Here is a 23,361-nt window from a genome sequence, read left to right as displayed (position 1 = left end):
TTAAAAACAAGTTTCCACACTATGCTCTAGACTGGTAGAACTCTGTATAGCCCATGCTGGTTTTTAAAATACATCTTTAAAAAGTATTTTATGTGTATGTGTATTTTGCCTGCATGTCTGTGCACCATGTGTGTTCAGTGTCCTACGAAGCCAAAAGACAGTGTTAGATCTCCTGGAACTCGAGTTACAGATGGTTGTGAGCCTCCACGTAGGTGCTGGGAATCAAATTCGGGTTCCATGGAAGAGCAGCCAGTGCTAACTGCTGAGCCATCTCTCCAGACTGCCCATGCTGATCTTGAATTCACAGCATTCTCCCGGCTCTGCCTCCTAAGTGCTGGCATCACAGAAATGATGTCTGCTGTATACCACCGTGCCTGCTAGCAAATGTTTTTAACGGGTTATTTGAAGACAGCCACTGTGGTGACTGGCTCTCAGTGAAAGCTGTCAATCCCCCAAAGCCATGGAAGGCTCTCCCCGGGAGCATCAGTCTAAGAAATAGCAGACATTAAGCAAGTAGGTTAGGATGAATTGAACACCTTCAAATGTTCAGGGAAAGCAGTCCCAATGAGCAGCTGGGTCCACTCCTAATTCCACATAAGCAAACCACCTTCAGACAGGAAGTGGGACTTTGGGAATGATGGCAAAAGAGATAAAATGCCCTGTATCCCACACATAGATCAATCCTTAGAAAAAAACGATACAAAAATGTGTGCATTAAAAATGCAAAGACGGGCTGGAGAGAGGGCTCGGAGGTGAAGAGCACTGGCTGCTCTTCCAGAGGTCCTGAGTTCAATTCCCAGCAACCACATGGTGGCTCACAACCATCTGTAATGAGATCTGGTGCCCTCTTCTGGCCTGCAGGCACACATGCAGGCAGAACACTGTATACATAATAAATAAATCTTTTTAAAAAGTTTTTAAAAAATGCAAAGACAATGTACAATAACATTAACAGCTATTGCTCATTTCAGTTTTTTTCCCTTGGTTTTATTTTCAAGTATTTCTACTTCATTAGAAAACATTCTCATCATTACTTTTGAACTAGAAGATCACCAATGGAAACAATTTAAGCAATGCATTAAGTAAAACTTAACTTAGCAATAAACATTAATTTCTAGCCCTGGAATCACAATATCAACCCAGTCATTGTTTTAATCTTGTCCGTATATTTCTTTAAATTATTGGGCTACATGTACCAAGTCATATCACTTATCAGTTATCAATGTCCCATGTTTTTGTTATTGCTATGACAAATTCTAGTGTTGAAATCATTTAAAAATGGTTTCTGTTAGATGAGCCTTGGATGCAAATGTCAAGTGATAATATGGTCATACCCTCTGGTGCTGAAGTCATTAGTTTTTGTTTTGTTAACAGTCTTAGCCAGGTCATCTGTAAGGGATCAATATTAATAAGCTCTACCTGCTTTCTGTTGGCAGCATGGGGCTTTATTGTGTCCACTATTGGCCTTTAAGAAAACACTATCAATATTTGGCTTCATTTTCTCACTAGTAGCCCACTTCACCCCAAAAAGGCAGTGACAGACCCAATGGCAGCAGGACACAGGCAAGACTGGGCATCTCTCACTGTGAACTTCCCGAAGCTCACCTAAGACCATCCAGGTGCCATCGTCCACTCTCCGGCTCTTCTTGGTCAGTCATAAAGTAAATGCTGCTGAATCACCCTTCAGACTCTGGCTGTCCTCTATTTCCACCTCCCCCAGCCTTCTCCAGTCACCTGACCTCTTGGCCCTACAGTCCCTTGCCCCCTGTTCCAGCTCACCATTTACCCCTTAACCTGGAACTAAACCTGGGGGGACAACAATCCAGGAAGAAACTCACGGGTACTCCTGGCATTCCTCGGGGGCCGTCCTTCCCTGTGTCCCCTGGTGGGCCTCTTGGACCAGGAGGGCCTGGGGGTCCTGGAGGCCCTGCCTGTCCTTGGTCACCCTGGAATGGAGGAAAGGAATGAACCAACAATAATCATGAGCAATTAATATTCAGGTTCTATCTCAGCACTTTAAATTTCTATTATCTGATCTACATTTACGCTTAAAGAACTAGACCACTATAAATAGGAAGCCCACTGGCAAGCTACCTGTCAGCAAGGAGCAAATCTTTACTGTGGGAGAGCCAAACAGATGCTATGAAATTGAAGCATCTCTCAGCCTAGCAGCACAGCTCTTGGAGTGCCCATTTATTACCGCATCCAGAGCTGGATAAGCTCTTGTTTAAGGGTGTCGATGGCAATGCTCTATCGGACACATTTACCATGACCACTGGGTGGCTGCATTTTCAGTTGGAAAATACATTTACTCACAGAATCAAAGATTAAGCATAATGGGCTCCTGCTCTATTGCATAATAGATGTATAATTTATCAGAGCCAGAAGGCTTGGGAACCATGTGTCTATGTCTATTGCTGGTTACAACTGAAGTTGTCTTAATTAAAAAACAACAACAAAACCAGGCAGGCTTTCTATACTGTAAGTCACCAAACAAATCTTATTCTGGGATATTTACAAAGACCCACCCACCATCTATGCGCCATGCATGAGAGATAAATGCAAAGCAACAGCGCCCAGAGCAATAACTGAATGCAAAGGAGAAATCAGACTCCAGCAGGAAGCAGCACTACCTTAATCAGCCGGCGTTTAATGAGCTGCTGATCAGCAGAGAGAAAGCCATGATTGATTTTAGGAAACACCATCTGATCAGTCAGGTGAGGTCAAAGGTTGAAGTTCAGAGATGAGAGAGTTGAGGAATAAGCATCAGAAGGCCCCAAGGAAGAAATAGAGATATACACATTAGACTCATAATGACCATTAAATAAAATGGAACTAGTGCTCATGTCTGACAGACCCTCTGCCTCTCTGGAAGAAAGACAGCCTTGGAATGGGATGAGTCTTTTGATTAGAAATGAGTCCCTTGTGTACCCCATCATTTGGATGTAGTTTTTTTTGGGGGGGGTTGTCTTGTAGTGCATCCACTTCCAGAAGCAAGTGACCCAGAATGACCTTGCATTCTGCACTTCGAGTAGAAGGTCTACAGACAGAGCACTAGTTCCAATTCTGTCAGATTTGTCAACCAGCATAATGTGGCACGAACCAGGTTCTGATGCCCCAAGCATCCTTAGAATTACTTAATTGGCTGGGAAAGCATCCTAGAGCATTGGAATGGATGCCAATCCAGCCATGGATAGGAGGCAGCCTTTGACTGTCACTGTACAGGTTTAACTTTATTATCCTCCTCATGAATGCTCAGGAGGTTCTCTCTGAGGCCATAGCTGACCTCCCTGATACACTAGAGGTCCCAGGTGCCCAACACAGTCCCCTGGCATTAGGAGCAGAAGCTGGGACAACCCACGGATGGCTCTTGTTCACCCTTATGCTGATTGTGCCTCTGACAGAGTAAGCATGAGTATCATCCACAAACCTTGACGGTGAGGATCTGATTGCTGTGTAGGGCAGCAACTGTGGGGAAGCCTGGCAGGCCCTAAGGACATGGCACAACACCAAAACAATACGACACAAAACGTCACACAGACATTTCACCAGTAGACAAACAAAATAGGATGCATGCATAAAACCTCCCCTTCCTGCTCAGGTTCAGAGCACACTTCCACATATTAGACACGAGAGGCCCCCAAGTCAAACAGCCATTCCCTAAAGCACAAAATGGCGAGGCTGCAGACTCATTTTGATGTGTACAGATTCTAGTATATGGTCTGCAGCACTTAATATTTTTGGAAGCTTCTTTTTAAAGGGTTAGTACAAACTGGAGATAACTGCAGACATTGTTATGAGTTCATTCTGCCCACTGGTATTCTGTTTACAAATTAGGACATATAATACATATAATACACACATTAATTCTTTTATCAACAACAACAGTGAACAGAACGATATTGTCAGATTGAAAATACTCTTCAGAACAAACAGTTCGCCACCTACAAAACGTGTTACCACCCAACAAATCAAAATTCCCCCCTCTGCTCATGTGATGGCTCTTGGGTCTGCCCTGTTTTCAGGAACTTTTGTGAGGTGGTTGATGGAAATCTGTCTCTTATAACATGTGTATTTCATGTCAGGGTGGTTTACAGTCACACTCCACAGTAACCACTTCCATCACACAACTTTCCCAGAAGAAGTTGACAGACCACACAGCCCCATAAAACAGAAAAGTGGCTCGGGGTTCCTTAGACTAGGAGAATGGGGGAGATGTTGCTGGACCCAGACTGCAGCAACTGGGATAAAGCATCCTCACAGTGTTGTCAACTGAGGAAACCTGAAAGAAAAAATTTGCCTCTCTTCCATTTCCTTTTAAAAAACATTTGGAATTGTAGTCTTTTATTCCCTTTAAGACTATAAGACATGTTTACTATATAAGTTAACAACAGCCCAGCAATGGATAACTTCAGTTTTCTCCCTGTTTGTTCTATCCTTCTGTAGAGGATGTGTGTGTGTGTATGTATGTATGTATGTATGTATGTATGTATGTATGTATGTATGTATGTCTATAAGCAAAGGCCAGAGAGTTGCTAGGTTTTTAACCTTCTCAGTTTATTAGTGGGCATTTCTCTTCGTTTTCCTGATGTCGGGAATATGCTTTTCCTTTTGTGATAATCAATGAACTTAGGTTTGTAGCATGAAGATGCACTTTAGTCCTATTGATTCATTTTTTGCTTCTCATTGTTTAGTGCTCTGAGTTCTCAGGAAGCCAAGCAAAGGAAACCCTTGTGCCAGATCTACGCTGATAAGGGTATAAAGTGGCTGGGCGGTTTGAGGTGACCCGGGTCTTCTTTTTCTTCTCCCTAAGTGAAAGCCCTCTAAGCATCGACTCTCCACAAACTCAGAAATGCCACAAGTTGGAAAACAGATGTGTACAATTTGCTTTTGTTTTTACTATGGAATATGAGTTTAAAATGTTATTAGATGGTAATGTGCCAGGACCTTTCCATCTGTGACTCATTAGCCCTATATTACACAGTCAGAATTTTATATATAAACCTCATATTTATGTAACAGAGAACAAAAGCAGATACAAACAAGAAGTCTAGGAGGGATCAGAATCTTGATTAGTGGTGATAAATCATACTGTCACTTGAGGCATGATTATCTAACACAATAATTTTGAATTAAAAGCCTTTTAACAGCACACATGGTAGGCCTTTCTAACGTTCTAAAATTTCAACATAGAAACAAGTCACTTCTTGTATTCCTATCTGAGCAGGACCAGATTGTGGCTTGGTCATATTTGCACAACATCACTAAGTGTGTCACTTATGGTTTGAGCCCCAGTGAGATCTACAGAGGGGAGTAGCCAGGCAACTCTGGCCTGGACAGTTAGTTCCCAAGTCTCAAACTGGACATCTGCATTTGAAGAAATTTAACTTGCTTTGTTAGATGACATATCTCAGTCATGTTAACTGTGAAATGCTACCACGTGGGCTTAGGGCTGACACCAAAGACTTCTGAGATGACCTTGGAGGTTATCTGTAGCAGAGTAAAAGCAACACATGTAAGAAGGGCCCTGTTAAATTCTAGCAAGAATCCTGAGACTCTATTGTTTTCAAAATAGGGGCAGGGGAAATGGCCCTAAAAGTTGTTTGTTAGTTTTAATTAATATTAAACAATTAAAACATTTTATATTACAGCTTTATTATAAAGAACTTTCAAGTATAAAACATTATGTGGTGAAATTCACCAAGTTTTTTTAAATGTAAAATGAATATTGTTATACTTTGGAGTAGAATGCGTAAGTTTTAAGACATATTACCATTTGATGGTGATAATGAATCCCATCTTAGAGCGTTTCATCTACCTTACAGGCAGACTGTGTGCCACTTACAGGACGGTGCCAAAGCATTGGTGCCAAGACCTCAACTTCAGGACCTGGCTGTCTATGACAGTGACTTTTAGGCTTCCCTAGCTATTCATGCAGAGGTGCACTCTTTGATTAGGCAGGCTATTGCCCCATTATTAGTCATAGCCCTTTTAAATAAGTAAAACAGAGAGATTTCACTTGGCTTTATATCTCACACAACTTTCCTGGTACACAGATGGTTGAAGCGGGTGTGGGAAAAAAAAATGTGTCTCAAAAGAAAAAAAAGAAAAAAGAAAAAAAAAAAACCCATGGTCAAAGAATCCAGAAATAAGCAGAAATACTGGAGTAATTTGAACATATTTCACCCCTAAATATTTTGAATTCTTAAGAAACGAGATGTATATGTGTGTAATACAGGCTACCTTATGCATCCCACATTTGCCCGTGAGAGGGTGGACACTCATGACATTCATCTTTGCATCTTCCTGATACACGATAGGTACCATCTCAGCCACTGCTCTGCCAGCATCAACAAGGGCTGCCAAACCCCGTTACCCTCTAGAAAATAAACATGCCCTGTGCCCAAAGGGACTTACATAAAAAGACAAGTCATGAGAAATGCTTCTATTTGATAGCCATAAATTCAAGATGTCATTATCATTTTTATTGTATATTCGATAATGACAAGAGTTACAGCATTACGTTTTAGGGGGAAATTTTGTTTTGTCAAACATAGCCAATAAAGCATCGATAGAGTCAGAAATGTAATTCTAGATGTCTACTTTCAGATTTTTTAATTTTCTGGTTTGTGTTTATGATCATTTACTTCTATTTGTTTTTATTGTCTAATACTAGAGAGCTTACAAACTGATGACAACACAAGTAGCCTTTGTTGATTGCATTCTATGTAGCACTCACTGTAGCACATCCTGGGAATTCAATGGCAAGCAGAATCCCAAACTCACAGCATTCTAAGAAAGTAGAAGAAAATAGGTAGGGAGGAACCATATGGGCTGATAAGAACTAATATGATAAGTACTGATGAGAATGACTTTGGTTAACTATTATGAGGCTAAAGAAGGCACTGAATGGAAGAAAGTTGCTGTTAAATTGCTCCATAATGTAGTATAAATTATAACCTCTGTCCAAAAGGAAACCCAACCAGAAGGTAAGAGGCTAGAAGAGTTCCCCAAATGACCACAGAATATGCCAGTAGGAGCTGGTGAGTACTTATGTTGGTGGTAGGCTAGGGAGACCAGAGCTAGGCAATGTGGCAAACATTTATCATTCTAGCATATGGGAGTCTGAGGCAGGAGGATTCCAAGCTGGGGTTTAAGGCTAGTCAGGTTGGGCTATTTGGCAAGACCTCACTTCAAAAATAAGTAAGAAAGCAAGTGAGCAAATAAATATAAAAACAACTACCCAGGTGAGGTTGGTACAGGAATAGAGCTGAAGACAGAGACCTTTGGAAGATGTTGTCATAGTCCAGCTGCATAACTGTGTCCTAGGACCAGGGGAGAGACCAAACAGTAGTTTCCAGTACTATTAAAAAAGAATTCTCAGAATTTGTTACTTCCTTAAAGACAAGAGTGAGAACAGGGATTAGAGAATGTTCATAGGTCTTAGCTTGAATAACAGAAAGGTGATGGAGGGGATCCAGAGGACAAGTGGGAGTTTGAGGCAGCTGTTGCCACAGATGTTGAACTGACATGGATTTGCTAAACTTGAACTGAGTGATGGAATGGTAATTGGATATGTTCATGGAAGAAGAGAGAGGTTTGTGTGTCCATGTAAGACGTGGGAGCAGAAGTGGACTGTTTGGGCAGAAAAGCAGACCGCTGCGGGCCAGGAGGGCAAGAGAGGGCAATGGGTGGTGGATGAGCAAAACCCAATGATACACATGTATGAAATGTTGGGGGGAAATATATTAAATTTATGCTGTTTAAAACACAAATACAAAATACATAAATAAAGATAGAGCTGAGATCAGGAGTCACGTGGCTGCATAAAGTTATCTGTGGAGACTGTGAAAAGAATACAAATATGGGGAATAGTTTAGACTTCAGGGATGAGCAGAGGCAGAAGCAATCAAAAAGAGATTTCATAATGAGTGGTTACACCTGTAGGCAGAGGCTGCCTTTCTTCACAAAAATTCTATATAGGTAAATGACTCAAAATGAAAGACACATGTACTTTTATGTTGCATTCTTAATCTGCTTTATAAATGTGCATAAATGATCCATAACATGAACAGGCTAAGGACAGCACATGGGAGTGTAGCTGAGACACAGTTGTACAGATAGGCAGGGAAGGATAAATATTTTAACTATAAAGGGTCAAGAGACCTCAAAAGCAAACCATATTATGTGAGAAGCATCATAAAGCATATGTGTTATAAAAATAAGAATCTCTTGAGTTTTTCCATAACATATACTACAGTGACTTTGTTTGCCTGAAATATATCCAGCATTACAAAAATAATCATTACAATGGGCATGCATGTGCATAAGAAAAGATTCCTATCAGCAGATAAAACGACTTCTAGCTAAGGGATGCCACATGGGGAAATATTTTAATAGGATGCAAAAATATTGAGGCCCAAGAATGACTTTGGTTTAACTATTATGAGCCTAAAGAAAGAAGACAATGAATGAAAGAAATTTGTTGTTAAATTGCTCCATAATGTAGTATATATTATAACCTCTGTCCAAAAGGAAACCCAACCAGAAAGAGATAAGAGGCTAGAATAGTTCCCTGAATGACCACAGAATATGCCAGTAGGAACTGGTGAGGATTGTAATCTATAATTTATGGAAAAGATTAACTTAAAAAGAGTACTAATTTTTGAAAGAATTATTTCCAATTGCTCAAAAAACCAAATTTCCTTTTTCATAGATGCTCCAATTCTATTGTTTCATCATAAATATTAAGTCCAGTAATCTCAGTAATTATGTCTTCTGTACGTGAGTGACAAGTGTGAATTTGAAATATAAAAGAGAGAACATTGTAATCTCTACACTGAAGAACCTCTTAAATTGCAGAGCTATTAAAATATCAAGTAAAGACAAAACACAAAGTGTCTCTTAAAGTGTAGAGTGACGGCAAGAGCATTCGGAAACTGGTCAATGCAAAAATTGCCTAAGCTACACGGACAGAAAAAAGGCTCTACCTGTAGATAACCTTGAGAGAGGCCAAGGGTTGCTGAAAGTATTCACGACAGACACAGGACCAAGAAACCCCATCAGAACAAGCAGGATTACAACAGAGAAGTGGTCCTGGCCTGAGGGGACTGGAGAAGTACAGATACAGGATGTCAGAGAGAGAAAAAGAACGGACTTGCAATCTGGAAAGAGGCACAGACATGAAATCCGCATAAACCTCCTTTATGAAAAAAGTTTCTATAAATGAGTCAGAGCTACTCTGTCCATATCAATATCCAGAGAGGAATCTTGTGTCAGAGTTTTAAAATGGTCATCAAAAACCAAAACAAGACAAAAAACGACAGTGATGATAATAGTGGTAGTGTTGGCTGACCCTCAAATCGATGCTCACTGTGTGCTGGGATTAGTCTAAGAAAACGCTCTTTGCATCCCCACGCCAACCGTTTGGCAGATGAGTGACAGAGAAGTTAAGGGTTTTGCCCACCTAACTGTAACTATCAGAACTAAGATTCATGTCCTTGCATTTGGTCCAGGATACCTATTCAACCAGGAGGTGTTTCCGTAATTCTTCACAGCCTCTGGGTTTCCCCTCCCACCATTCACTCATTCTAGAAGAATTTAATGACATTCTACCATAAGCAAATGAAGGTTTGATGTTAAAATTACAGACATAAATGAGGTGGGCCTGCTGGAATGCCTTTCGATACATTTGCTTATGCCCATTTTCCCTGCGTTATTCAGTTTCCTTTACCCTACCTCTAACCCCTTAGCTATGTTCTTAGTTGACTCTGTTTATCTCCTCAATAAGGAGGCACGGTGGAAAATAAGACTTCTGTACTAACAGTTGTAGAGATGAAAAATATCTTAAAGGTACTTCTAAACCGAAAGGGGTTTAGTGGTTCTGAGTGCAGATGAAGACTTCTTCCTGACAGCACTTCAGACAGATGATAATGACGAAGTGACCGTGTGACAGACCTGTATGGACAGGTCAGGACAACCTTACGTCAGAGTCTCTTGGCTGGAAGATAGCATAAAAAGAGCAAAAGACCACCTAAGCCCACAGCTCAGCTGTGACACTGTGCCCAAGGGGCCCTGCAAATGGACGAGGCCACGCTACCTCTTCTAAAACAAAGTGTGGAGAATGATGACTACCCCCCAACACATAGACACATAGACACACACACACATAGACACACACACATGGAGACACACACAGAGACAAACACACACACAGACAAACACACACACAGACACACACACACACACACACACACACACACACACACACACACACACTCACACCCACCAGGGATTGTGAGGTGGACTATGTGGAGTCGGAAAGTGTGGAAATCCCATGGAGACTGGGGTCCCTTTTTTGGTCAACTCAGAGAAGTAGAGGGTCAGACTTAGAAGCCAAGTTACCACAGAAAATTAAATAAGGTTTCATACTCACTGCACTTTAAAAAATTGATATTCATACTTAAAGGAGAGGATGATGATTTAACTGAAGATAGCAGAGTACACAGGAAGAGAACTAAGCCAGGCCACTTCATGAGGGAAGACTTCACTAAGGACCATTCAATAAGATTGGTAAATGAAAGCCCTCGAGACCCATGGTGGTCACTGGCACCAGGGTTAAGATCACACTGGAATCAAAAGAAGATCCATCTTCCTCTTCTAATGGCACGCTGAACTCATACTTGGAGTCCCAGGCACTCTCCCTTCAAGTTCAGAATTCGCTCTTTACCTGGGCTTGGTCCACATACTGCCAATGACCATAGGTGCAGGATTCCTAGGTGAGTTGAGACTGACAAGGAGAGCATTCCCTTCTTGCAAAGCAGTGTCTTTTACTAATACCAAAGAAAGAAAGGATGGTGGCTGTAATCTAGGAGACAGGAAGCGTTAACACAGGCAGCAACCGACTTGGAAAATGTACTAAGCTGCTGTTCTCAACAGGGGAAGATGCAGCCCTTGAGTGCATTCAGTCTGGAGGAAGGAGTGTGGCTCTCAAAGGCAGAATTTGAGATGAATCAAGGTAGGGACCAGGCACACCCTGCTTAGGGAAATGCCTGGAAAATTTGATAGGCTGTGAATGTGGGGTTTTAAGCATACTTAAAGGAGAACTAGTGGGTAATGACAAGTGCGTTTAAGAAGACAACACTAGCAGAGTTAGGAAAGACAGATTAAAAGCCAAGGTTATATATACCCTGTATTTTCTTACCTACAATTCCAAAATTCAAAATGGCTGAAGATGAAATTTTTTTCATACGTTCAATGTTTTTCTTTTAAGTTTGTATTAAATGTGTCCAGTGACAAAAACTTACTTAAACAGATGTGAGGTTATTTCTGGTGACTCCAAGCCTTCCTAGTGTGAATATGCTTGCATTCTACTGAAGAATTTGATGGTTGGATTACAGGGTGATACCTCTCATATAATACACAGTATATGAACACTACCAACTTCCTAGTTTCTCAAAACTCTAAATTCTGAAACACACTGCAATGACTTTGAGACTCTCAAGGAGAGAGTGTGAACTTAGTACAAAACTGAAAACAACAACAAAAAAGGACCTTTACCAGAATGGATGAGTATAGGACAAGAAGTAAGTTATAGATTGGAGGCGATGAACTGGGATCCAAACAAGACTTGTCAATAAAGGCTTGTCAAGGAATGCCCCACTTAAATACATGATATGAGCTACATACTATAATTCATGCAGTTTGGAGCAATTTAAAGATATTTATTTTTTACTCTTTGGTTTTACACATTAATCAAGATTGGCCTGATAAACAGTTACATGGCATGCATCTTTACTTAATTTCTTTAATAAATATATAATCACATTTATAATTAGCAAATATGTTTCATAGTATTGCAAAAGCAATTCTATGGAAATTTTGTTGCTTTATTAAATAAGAATCTCCAGTATCTACAAGGTGCCTTGTGTTGAATGTTCTGAGCTCGCTCTCTCTCTCTCTCTCTCTCTCTCTCTCTCTCTCTCTCTCTCTCTCTCTCATCCACCCACCCACCCACCCTCGTCCGTCCGTCCGTCCATCCATCCATCCATCCATCCATCCATCCATCTATCTATCTATCTATCTATCTATCTATCTATCTATCTATCTATCATCTCTTCTCCACACAACAGAAAGGGGAGCCTTGGCTGACCCAGAGGGAAGCTGAGCCCAGACTGAAGCAACAAATACCCAGTGGCTTTTTCTTCAGAAAGCAAACCAGTGGCTACATTCCCTGCTTCTTGAGGACCCCAAATGCAAGATTTTATTTTTTAATGAGTGCTTCAGATTGCAAATTCATGCTACCAATTCAATTTTAGTATCACATTTTGTCATTCAAACAAAACTATACTTGAGGGTCTGATTTGGGCCACAAATGAATAGGGCCAAACTGCAGCACTTGAAAACTAAATTAGAAACAAGGGGTTTGTCTCCAAAGAAAATACTCATCATCAAGGATGACTTTGTTTTGTTGCACTGATACTTGGAGAAAGGTCACAAGCTCTCACATTACCAATCCTATGCTATAATTTGAAATAATGATTCTCAAGTAAAAAAAATCAAAAATCATTGTTACATAGTACCTTTGGGAGATACAGGTCAGAGTATGATTTCTTTATGAAAAGAATTGCATTCCCAAATAATGAAATCATCCCTATGATTTGAACTCTAAGTGAAAGAGGCCATTATGATCTACAGTAAAACCACAGCTTAAGACTTTCAGAATGGAATGTTCTAAATTTGGGGAAATTAAGTCTAAACCTTATCATTATACAATCTGTTGTCCCTTCCTGTACTTCCCATTTACCTGCCTTCCCATCCCCCTCCCCATTTACTTTCTAATTTCCCTTCCTCTCTCTCTCTCTAGCACATTCCATTTCCCTTTCCTTGGAAGATCCCAGTGACCTGCCAGCAGCTAGTTATAACGTACTACACAGCAACAGAAATGAACATAAGACAGTTGATGTGATAATCTTCATTGTCAGTTGGGGAGATTTAGAATCACGATGGAAACATATATGACACTGTTTCCAGAAAGAATTAACAAATAAGGCGACACCCACTCTGAATTTGGGTAGCACAATCCCAGCACATGAGGTTGTGAGAGGAACACAGCCAGAATTTTGGATGACTACTTTAAGAACCAGAAAGGGAAGGATTTCAATGATGGTAGGCTAGTGTGTGCTGCGGTAACAAACAACTCCCAAATCTCAGTGCAAGACATCAAAGGTTTGTTTTTAACTCATGTTACATTTTCAGCATGGGCCAGCAGTGGTGTTCTGCTAATTGCAGATGTTTAGAGACTAAAGCTGATAGAATTTCATCCTCAATAAGTGTGTGATCTTCTGTGTACCTTACCAAATGGAAGACTATGTAGCAAATTTCACCAAAAAGTAACAGTGATATATCAAGTCACAAGGTCAAACTGAACTTTGAAAAAGAGTGGGAAAGTACAGGGTCCTAGAAGACACTTAGCAAGAAATATTGTTTTAGTAGCAATAATGTTAGCCACAGCAAGAAATATCCAATCTGGTACAATTAGAAACTAAAGATGAAGAAGGAAGTAGAGGAGGGGCAGTCCCTATATAAGGTTCAATTCCCACATTGACAAACCTTCATGATTCAGGAGGGACAATGGGGCTTTTCTTAATTTATATTCATTCTGTTTTGAAAAGATATATTTTGTTACTATAAAACATGTATGATTATAATATAAAATTATTTAAAAAGAAGACAAGAAAAGTCACCAGTAATTGCATTTCCCAGAAATGGTCACGGTACACAATTAGAAGCATATCCTTACAGTCTTGTCTTGTTTTATATTCATATTCTTTTCTAAATCTAAAAATGTATCATCTAGCTTTTCTGCTACTATTACTACTTGTTTTTCTCATAGTGGCAACAAATGAAAATATTAAAGAGACATATGTACTAAAATCCCTAAGTTCTTTATCTATTCTTGTAAAAATGACTATTTCTTATTGAGTGGCAGGAACAAATTGAATTGTCATATTAAATAAAAGTTCTTTATGATTGAAAAAAAAAAGAACTTGGAGTCGAGCGAATAGTGAGATGGAGAGGATTTAAGAGGAGTTGGGAGAGGAGAGGGAAAGCATGTGGCCAAAATATTTAGTTATGAAAAAATTTAAAGAAAATAAGAAATAACAATATGAGGTAATTTCTACATTTTTGTTTTCATTTCCTGGTTGCATCTGATGATGTTATTATTCAGTGAAAAGAAGTACAGATTTTATTTACATTAAGTTATATGCTGCCTATTATAATGTTGATTCATTCAACTTTTAAATTTTCTGCATTTATTTATTGTGTGTTGAGGGGTGGGGGTGGTACATGCCCAGTGAGTGTGTGGAGGTCAGAACAAATTTCAGGAGCCTAATCTGTTCTACTACTTGGGTTTGGGGATAGGCAGGCTTGGCAGGGAGTGCCTTTACCCTGAGCCAAGTTGCCAGTCATGCATTCAATTTTTAATAGTGACATTTATTTGTATATATAATTTACTTGAAATAATTACTCTGATAATATTCTAATCTTTGCCTCAAATTCCTTTCAAATACTTCCCAACTTCAAATATGTAAATGACAATAGTTCATACAACAATGTCAATACTAAAGATGAAATCATCTTAGGAGTTACTGAAAATGAGAGTGAAATAAACTTATGTGCATTTTTGTTAAAGTCAATTCTCCATTTAAATTCACTTGATGTTTCTCTAATCAAAGGAATGTTCCCATATGTGCCAGAAGCTACACTGTTTTTCCTCCTATAAAATCATACATTTTTGGTAAATATTGAACAATGTATTTGCTTTATTTGCCAGTAAATAAAAGAAGAACAAAGTGAGTGACAGTATTTTGCTTGAGTGTATCATAACCAAGGACATAACAAGCTTTTTCTGATATGTCTTGAGACATATAGAAGCAGAGCCCAACTTACAAAATACAGATGGTTTTTCATGGATGTTATATTTTCCTCCAATGGGTCTCTGATTTCAGGACCTACAAGCCACTAAGTTTACATGTTAAAAGCCAGGTGGCATCTGGGATGCTGAGATAGGGTACCAGTTCCGCCACCTCATCAGCTACAGCCTTTATGACTCCCATATGTGCCTAAGGAAAAACAAAACACAAGATGTATGTCTATCATGTCCTGATTGAAAGTGATGCTTGTTTTTACACGAGGCACTGCTGAGGTTTCTCACTGGTGACATGGGATGTTAGCAATTATGGAACACGAAGGGGAGAGGAAGGATCCATCATTTCACAGCTCTGGGATGAAGCTTCATAATGTCACATCCAGGGGGGGGGGGGGGTAGGGTGGGGGCGTCACAAATATCAACTGTCCAGGTGCCCACATTTCTGGATTCGTGAAACACTAGTGAAGGTGATGCTGGGAAAGGGCCCCCCTCCTTACCCCCATCATTTTAGGATGACCATTTGATCAGATATAAGGCAGAAGGAGGAGGAGGAGGAGGAGGAGGAGGAGGAGGAGGAGGAGGAGGAGGAGGGGGAGGAGGAGGAGGAAGCGAAAGTCCAACCAGACATGGGTGTAAGCCTCACAGGATTGAGGAGGAAATCCTGATGACAGAAAGAAAGTTTTCATCTAGAACCTGAAAGAAATTAATGATGAAAAAACAGGATTCGATTTTCATCTTAGTCAACTGAAAGGTAAATGTAATTAACCCTTCCCTGTGTAGTTTCTAATTCTCTACTGTTTCTAATTTCTCTACAGAAACAAATATAGCTATTTGCGTGATAAACTTCCAGGAATACTGATATACTGAACTCCAAGGAAAGTGAAGGGACTTGAAGACAAACTCTCAGAATCAACACATCTAGTCTGGATGGAAGACTTCCAAAATAATGAGCGTTCACCTCCCAAGTCAGCCAGCCACCCACATCATCTCCCTCTTTTGTGGACAGCAGGAGAATTAGAAGAAGAGGAAATAAAATCAGGTGTGGCCACTTATATTTGTATTGCTAGCATTTGGGAGACTGGGGCAGGAGGCTGGCCTTGAGTTCTGGGCTAGCCTGGGCTATAGAGTGAGATCTTATCTCAATAAAACAAACTAACTAACAAAAAAGGCAAGTCCTGAGGTATATGGCAGATTGGAAAAATTTTCTATTGACCTAAATCACAGCTAGACTTGATGATTAAAGTGAAAATTTACAAAAGTACAGTTTAAAAAATACTAATGATATTTGCTGCTCTATTAAGTACGTAGAGTACATATGTGATTTGATTATAGTAGGGAGTCTGTTAAAAATTCTTTTACTGCTAAATTATGAGCCCTGAACTGAAAACAAATGAGAACTAGATTTGTGACTGGCTCAACTACCCACCAGGGTAACAGTTAGTAACTGGTCACACCTTTATGACCTCAGTCCTGATGCACCCAACATTCGTATCAATGAAAGGGACTGACCTCTCAGACATGGACAGGAACGATACCTGTCTTCAGTTGTAAATCTACATGATAGCTATCTCAAGCATCCAGAGAGTAGGAGCGAGGAAGAGTAGGGTATTGGCTGGATTTTGGAGTTAGACTGCAAAGGGGACCACAACCAGATGAACAGCTTGGAGCGGACCAATCACAAAAAACTAAGAGCAAAGCACACCACATGTGTGCAGAGAACAAGCTGCATAAATGCAGTGAAGGAACTAAGATTTTGAAGTTTATGGTGGGAGTAAACATATTCTACTGTATTCTCCAGCCCTAATGTTGTTTAAAGCTCATATGATCCTGGGCGGGGCTACCCTCACAAGCTGGTTCTACTTTATTCGTGCCTAGATTGATGAACTTAATTTCTGGGCATTTACTGTTGGGGGGGGCATATTCTTTTAAGGAGGCTCTATTGGTATAGGAACATCTATGAAGAACCACCCGAATGGTAAGAAGGCACAGAACTGTAACAGGACGAACAGATGATGGAGGACAGCCTTGGGGAGGAGAAAAAGCGACGGGGTACGAGTCACATCAAACAGACATGGCTGAGTGGAAACCACAGAACATAGCTGCCCCCACCATAAGGTATATTCAGTTTACGCCAGGTCACCACATGCTGAAAAACATAACGTACAGGAGTCAGACTACAAGTGCCTATGGGTTCCTTGTACTCTTCGACACTGGTGCTTCTAAAAATGCAGCTTGCTGCTGTCTGATGGAAGATGACTTAGTCGACTGCTAACTCAGCAGTCGAGAACCATAGACCCGATTCAAAGTGGAAGCAGGATTTGCTGAATTACTTCATGATATTTAGGACTGTCTCTAATCAGTGTCTCAGTGTTGACTACTCTCTAAGACAGTGAGCTTCTTGGCCCTGGAGATATCCAAACAGAACTCAGGGACTGTAAACATGGTATCTGGTAGGGGTTTGCAATTGCTCAGCTGTCAGATGGGTTTGGGCTGTAATTGTGAGCTTGACAGAGCAGCAAGTGAATGCCTCTTACCCATGTTATCACCTACAACACTGCTCTCTAAATATGTTGGCAACTAGCACGTACAGACTTTATTTTTTTGAGACAGGGTCATGCTATGTATCACAGGCTGATCTTGATCTCATGACCTGCTTCAGCCTCCCAAGGGCTGGGATTTCAGGGTTATACCAAGAACCTCTGCATCTTCACTATTCTTTGAAAATAGGATGATCAAGACTTATCTCAAACCTTTCCTGGCATTGACAAGTGGCTTCTTCTTCTTCTTTTTCTCCTTTTTTTATTTATTATATTTGTGTTTTAATTTTACACATCAGCCAAGGGGTCCCCTGTCCTTCCCCCTCCAGCTCCTGCCCCCACCTTCCCCCCAGCCCCTCCCCTCCATTCTCATCTCCTCCAGGACCAAGACACCCCTGGGGATTCTATTCAACCTGGTGGATTCAGTACAGGCAGGTCCAGTCCCCTCCTTCCAGGCTGAGCACAGTGTCCCTGTGTAAGCCCAAGGTTCCAAACAGCCAGCTCATGCACTAAGGACATGTCCAGGTCCCACTGCCTGGGTGTCTCCCAAACAGTTCAAGCTATTCAATTGTCTCACTTATTCAGAGGGCCTGATCCAGTTGGGGGCTCCACAGCTTTTGGTTCATATTTCATGTGTTTCCATTAGTTTGGCTATTTGTCCCTGTGCTTTTCCAATCTTGGTCTCAACAATTGACACTCTTACAGTCCCTCCTCTTTCTCGACAGTTGGACTCCTGGAGCTCCACCTGGGGCCTGGCTGAGGATCTCTGCATCCAATTCCATCAGTTATTGGATGAGAGTTCCAGCATGACCGTTAGGGTGTTTAGCCATCTGATCACCAGACTAGGTCAGTTCAAGCTTTCTCTCGACCATTGCCAGTAGTCTATAGTAGATGTATCATTGTGGATTTCTAGGGACCTCTCTAGCACTTTGCTTCTTCCTGTTCTCATGTGGTCTTCATTTATCATGGTCTTATTCCTTGTTCTCCCTTTCTGTTCTTGATCCAACTGGGATCTCCTGCTTGCCTAAGCTCTCTTTCCCTCGAACCTTGCCCTTCATTACTCCCACTGTCGTCCAGGTTGTTCATGTAGATCTCATCCATTTTTCTGTCATTGGGCAAGTGGCTTTTTAATTCTAAGAGAAGCTTACCTGCCATCTCCGAGTTAACCTAATAGTAGGGTGAAACACAGTACACACACACACACACACACACACACACACACACACACACACACTACTCTTTTTGTTTGCTGTGTTTTTCCTAACTTTGTGGATCCCCCCTTCAAATTCTGTATGTGTTGCTTTCAAAGAAATCAGGTTTCAATTTATTTTTATATCAACGAGGACACAGAAAACAGTCAAATAATACCAACCTAAATTAGCTCTTCCTTTTAATATTTGTCAGAACAGCTGTAAGAGACAATTCTAAACAACTTATGGACTTGTTCTTTATTAGTGCCCCCAAAGGGCAATTTTGTTAGGAATGTTTATCACGGGAGATGTTTCCATTAATCCAACTATACAACCAGAACAACAAAACCCCAGAAAACATGTACAATGCACAAAAGCATGACTTTGTCAAGACACACACTGACTAGCTTTGCTACAGAAATTATTTGGCTCCAATAAAACAAGCTTATGCAACTAATTTTATATTATTGTTCTAAATATCCATAAACGTCAGCTGTGACCAACACATATTTAAGCTAGATCATTCCAAGCAATAAACTAACGTATTTTTAAATAAAAATCCTCATAGAAATTAAAATTTAGTACCATTTCACCCAACTCTTGCATGCTCTTCAATGACTATGGTTATTCTGATTTTAAACATTCTAAAGACTAAAATTTATCATGTTAATGTTATTTGCTTATTATTTAACTGTTGGTTTATTCTGTACATGGCTTGAGATTATTTTTTAGTTTTGCTGTTCTGTAACTTTATTTTTTAAACAAACAAAAAAAAAAAACCCTTAAAAATAGAATAAATTCCTTGGAATCTCAAAATAAATTACTGAGTTGAAGAAGCACTATTTTTTGACCTTTTTAGTGAACAGACTAGACTTTCTAATAAAGTAGCATCTATGATACAATAGTCTGACAGCAGTGTGAGAAGTCTGTGATTTTAAACCAAATGCTATGTAAACTGGGGTTTTTTTTTTGTTGTTGTTTTTGTTTTTTGTCTGTTTGTTTTGTTTTTCAAGACAGGGTTTCTCTATATAGCTATGGAGCCTTTCCTGGAAATCACTCACTCTGTAGCCCAGGCTGGCCTTGAACTTTCACAATCTGGAAATTGTGTATTTATCTACACATGAAAATAAAACTGACATGCACAGTAGGGTGAACCTCCAAATATACACAAGCACTATCTACTGGGCAGAGGATGAATCTGCCTGCCTCTGCGTCCTGAGTGCTAGGATTAAAGGCGTGCACCACCACAGCCTGGCTATGTAAACTGTTTTAAAGGCACCGATATAGCACCTTTTCCTCAAAAATCCATGACTTAGCATCAGTTATTTTGTGATCTAAAACTCTGAATATTGTGATGCATGCTGTCATCATAATGTCAGAAGCAAAATAATCGTAACAGCTACTATTTCAAACTCCACTCCCAGCAGAAGCATATGCCTTTAAATAAAGGTGTCTGCAATGCAGAGTGCCTGACCCATGTGAGGCAGACAGACTCCATGCAGCTTCTGCAACTCAGAGAAGGAAAATACTGGTACTAGATCTTCCCATTTCCTAAGATAAATTCAAGGATGTGGGACCAGGACCTGTCCTTAGTGCATGAGCTGGCTGTTTGGAACCTTGGGCTTACACAGGGACACATGCTCAGCTTGGAAGGAGGGGACAGGACCTGCCTGTACTGAATCCACCAGGTTTAAATGAATCCCCAGGGGTGTCTTGGTCCTGGAGGACATGGGAATGGAGGGGAGGGGATGGGGGGAAGGTGGGGGTGGGGGCAGGAGGGGGGAGGACAGGGGAACCCATGGCTAATGTATAAAATTAAAACACATAATAATAATAATAATAATAATAATAATAATAATAATAATAATAATAAATCCAAAACCTCTAAAACCCAAACTTTGATAAAACTAAAAAAATGAAAAGAAAAAAAGAAAAATTCAAAGGATTGAAATATTAGCAATTAGTTTGAGTAAACCAAATAAAATTATCTATATCAGAATCTAGTCCACAGGTCCCCAGTATTAGCTTCTAATCTTCTCCCCAAGACTTACTACCTCAAAACATAGAGATGACATAGAAAGTGCAAAGGGTCCTGTAACAAGGAAGAATAAAGACATTCAATTCCTTTCCTCCTGTACAGGCTGAACAGAAACACTATGTAAGTTGTGACAGTTTCTCAAAGTACAACCCAGTGGGCGCATGACATTTTATTGGACACATTCTAAACATCTTGAGTTGTTATAACAGTTACCATATAAAATTCTGGGTAGATAGTGTAACTGCAACTTTGCCTTCTTCCCTGACACATTTTATTAGAGCTGCATGGCTCCAAAATGGAAGTAATACCCCAGGCCAGTGTAGAGTTACAGCATTAGCAGCCACCATGGTACTGGGGACATGACAAGCTGTCTCCATTTCTGTTTTGTTTGACTTTTCTGCCTAAAAGTGTAAAATGGAGAGTGAAGTTGTAAATCGCTACATGAACTTTCTGAATAAATCCCAAGTATTTAGCAGATCTCCAGATAGTCATTTTTCCTGCAACTCTTCAAATTAATTTCCTTCAACAATAGTACTGAATAAGTACAAATGACGACCAGTCAAGATTGCAAGACCAGAAAGTAAATTTGTACTGAGCCAAGAAAGAAAAAGAAAAGAGAAAGGGATGACCCACATTCATGACGGGGCACTCTATGCTTTTCCAACACTGACAACCCTTTAGCCATTTCACTTTGTCAGTAAGGAAATTGTGTATTTATCTACATATGAAAATAAAACTGACATGCACAGTAGGGTTAACCTCCAAATATACACAAGCACTATCTACTGGGCAGAGGATGACTGATGGAAAGTAAAATGGGGCCAGTGAGATGGCGCAGTGGATGAGGGTGCCTACTGACAAGGGTGATGGTCCAAGTTTAAAGCCCAGAGGAGGAAGAAGAAAACCAATTTCTGCAACTTGTTCTCTGCCCTGCACATGTGGACTGTCACAACAAGATAAATAAACACAACAAGTTAATATGTTTTTCTAATATTGTTTTTATCATCAAAATCATAGTGATTGCTGAAATGGATTATAAATTTTTTTAAGCAATAAGCCATAACAGAGAAATGTCCAAGGACCTCTCTGCCATATGATGAATACCAGCCACACTAAAGAGGACAAAACAAGAAATGCCTGACAGAACTCTTACACTAACAGTTCCCAACTTTCCCAATGCTTCTCTTCGAAAAGAACAGTAGCTTCAAGATAACTTTGGAGCGTGCGCGGGGGCCGGAGGGAATCAAGTATGTAAAATTATCTGGGGTCGGGGATTTAACTCAGTGGTAGAGCACTTGCCTAGCAAGCACAAGGCCCTGGGTTCGGTCCTCAGCCCTGAAAAAAAATTATCTGGTGCTATTGTAAGGTATGTTAACTGAAAGGGGTATGCCAGAGCCTCTTCAATAACAGAAGGATTTTATTCCTCAAAGGACTTTTTTATGCTGGCATACTATATTTTTCTGATTTCCACAACCATTTAGAAATAAGGTGTGGAAGAGAACAGACTTTGCCTGAAATATGTCTCCAATTTTTCTCTATCATTCAAACCAAGAGAAAGATCTGTTTCACAAAGACTATGATGGATTTCAAGGAACTCCATTTGAAAGCCAGAATCAGTCTTTGATGTGATGATTGGGAATGTTCACCAAGCAAAGGAAACTGCAAATGCCTTCCCTGAAGATGTGTAAGGAAACTAAGCGCTGGATTATTAACGGTTAATTCCACTCTCTTTACTCTTCAAACGCCACAGAAAGAGGCTGTTTTTTAAAAGTGGTTAAGGATGAAGTATCAAGTAACTGAAAAGAATTAATAAATGTCTTTAGCCATTCGCCTTTTCTTTATAGGAAGTAGATAAAGACTATACACAGGAAGTAAATAAATACAGAGTGTAAGTAAGAATAGCTTCCTATATGTATGGGCTTAGAGTGTGTGTACGTGAGTAATACTTGTGGACAACTGTTTCACAAAGACATCATAGACAAGTGCAATTAGAATCGAAGAGCTTTACAGATGTGTATATAAAATAAGTGTATGATCAGACCAGTTTTTGTTCACACACAGATAAAGGGTACACTGCTTTAAGTAAATATTGGCTTGTGATAAGGGTGAGTGTTTGATTATTTGTAATATGAGAAGCAACTTGGACAACTTTCAAAAGACAAAACAACACAGCTGATGTGACCTCTCACTAAGAACGAAGGCAGGTTTCTAGAAGGTTCCCTGGCTCCTCTGGTTAGCCACAGCTCCCTCAGTCATGCCCTTCATTCCTTACTTCCTACTTCACCACAGTAAGAATTTCCCCTGGACAATCCCGGAAATCTCACAAAGTGATGGCCCCCTTTCAAGGATGATGAGGTCAAGGTTCTGGAGAGGTAGTTCAAGACTGGGCCATAATTAAAAGAGCACAGATAAACAGATTAAGCCAGCTTCTAAAAATAATAAGCCTGGACAAAGGTCCAAACAATAAAAACATATTAGAGACAACTGAATGCATTTATCTTAATTAAAAACTGGATGGTGTTTCCCTTGGCCCTTTTTCCTCCATTGCCAATGGACAGAGGTTGATCAGTCAGGCTGACTGTTCTTTTGAAGTGGGCAAGAGGGGAGAATCACCACCTTGCACTTCAGGTTATTTTCTTTCTGCTGCTCCACACCATGTCCCCG

General features: G+C 40.2%; 1 protein-coding gene across 6 annotated transcripts in view; it reads right to left on the bottom strand.

The window, feature by feature from the left end:
• The window catches only part of Col25a1 (collagen type XXV alpha 1 chain), a 401,263-nt gene that overhangs the window by 111,312 nt on the left and 266,590 nt on the right, over positions 1–23,361 (bottom strand). For all 6 annotated transcript variants that reach the window (XM_036189734.1, XM_036189736.1, XM_036189735.1 and 3 more), the window contains 2 exons: positions 2,634–2,705; positions 1,839–1,946 (listed from right to left, as the gene is read on the bottom strand). In XM_036189734.1, coding sequence (XP_036045627.1) covers positions 1,839–1,946; positions 2,634–2,705 — 180 coding nt within the window. The remainder of the gene's footprint in view (positions 1–1,838; positions 1,947–2,633; positions 2,706–23,361) is intronic.

This window comes from Onychomys torridus, chromosome 6 (genome assembly GCF_903995425.1).
Source record: "Onychomys torridus chromosome 6, mOncTor1.1, whole genome shotgun sequence".
Classification (NCBI taxonomy): Eukaryota; Metazoa; Chordata; class Mammalia; order Rodentia; family Cricetidae; genus Onychomys; species Onychomys torridus.
The sequence above is the reverse complement of the archived record's forward strand: the minus strand, read 5'-3'. Positions and strand labels throughout refer to the sequence as shown.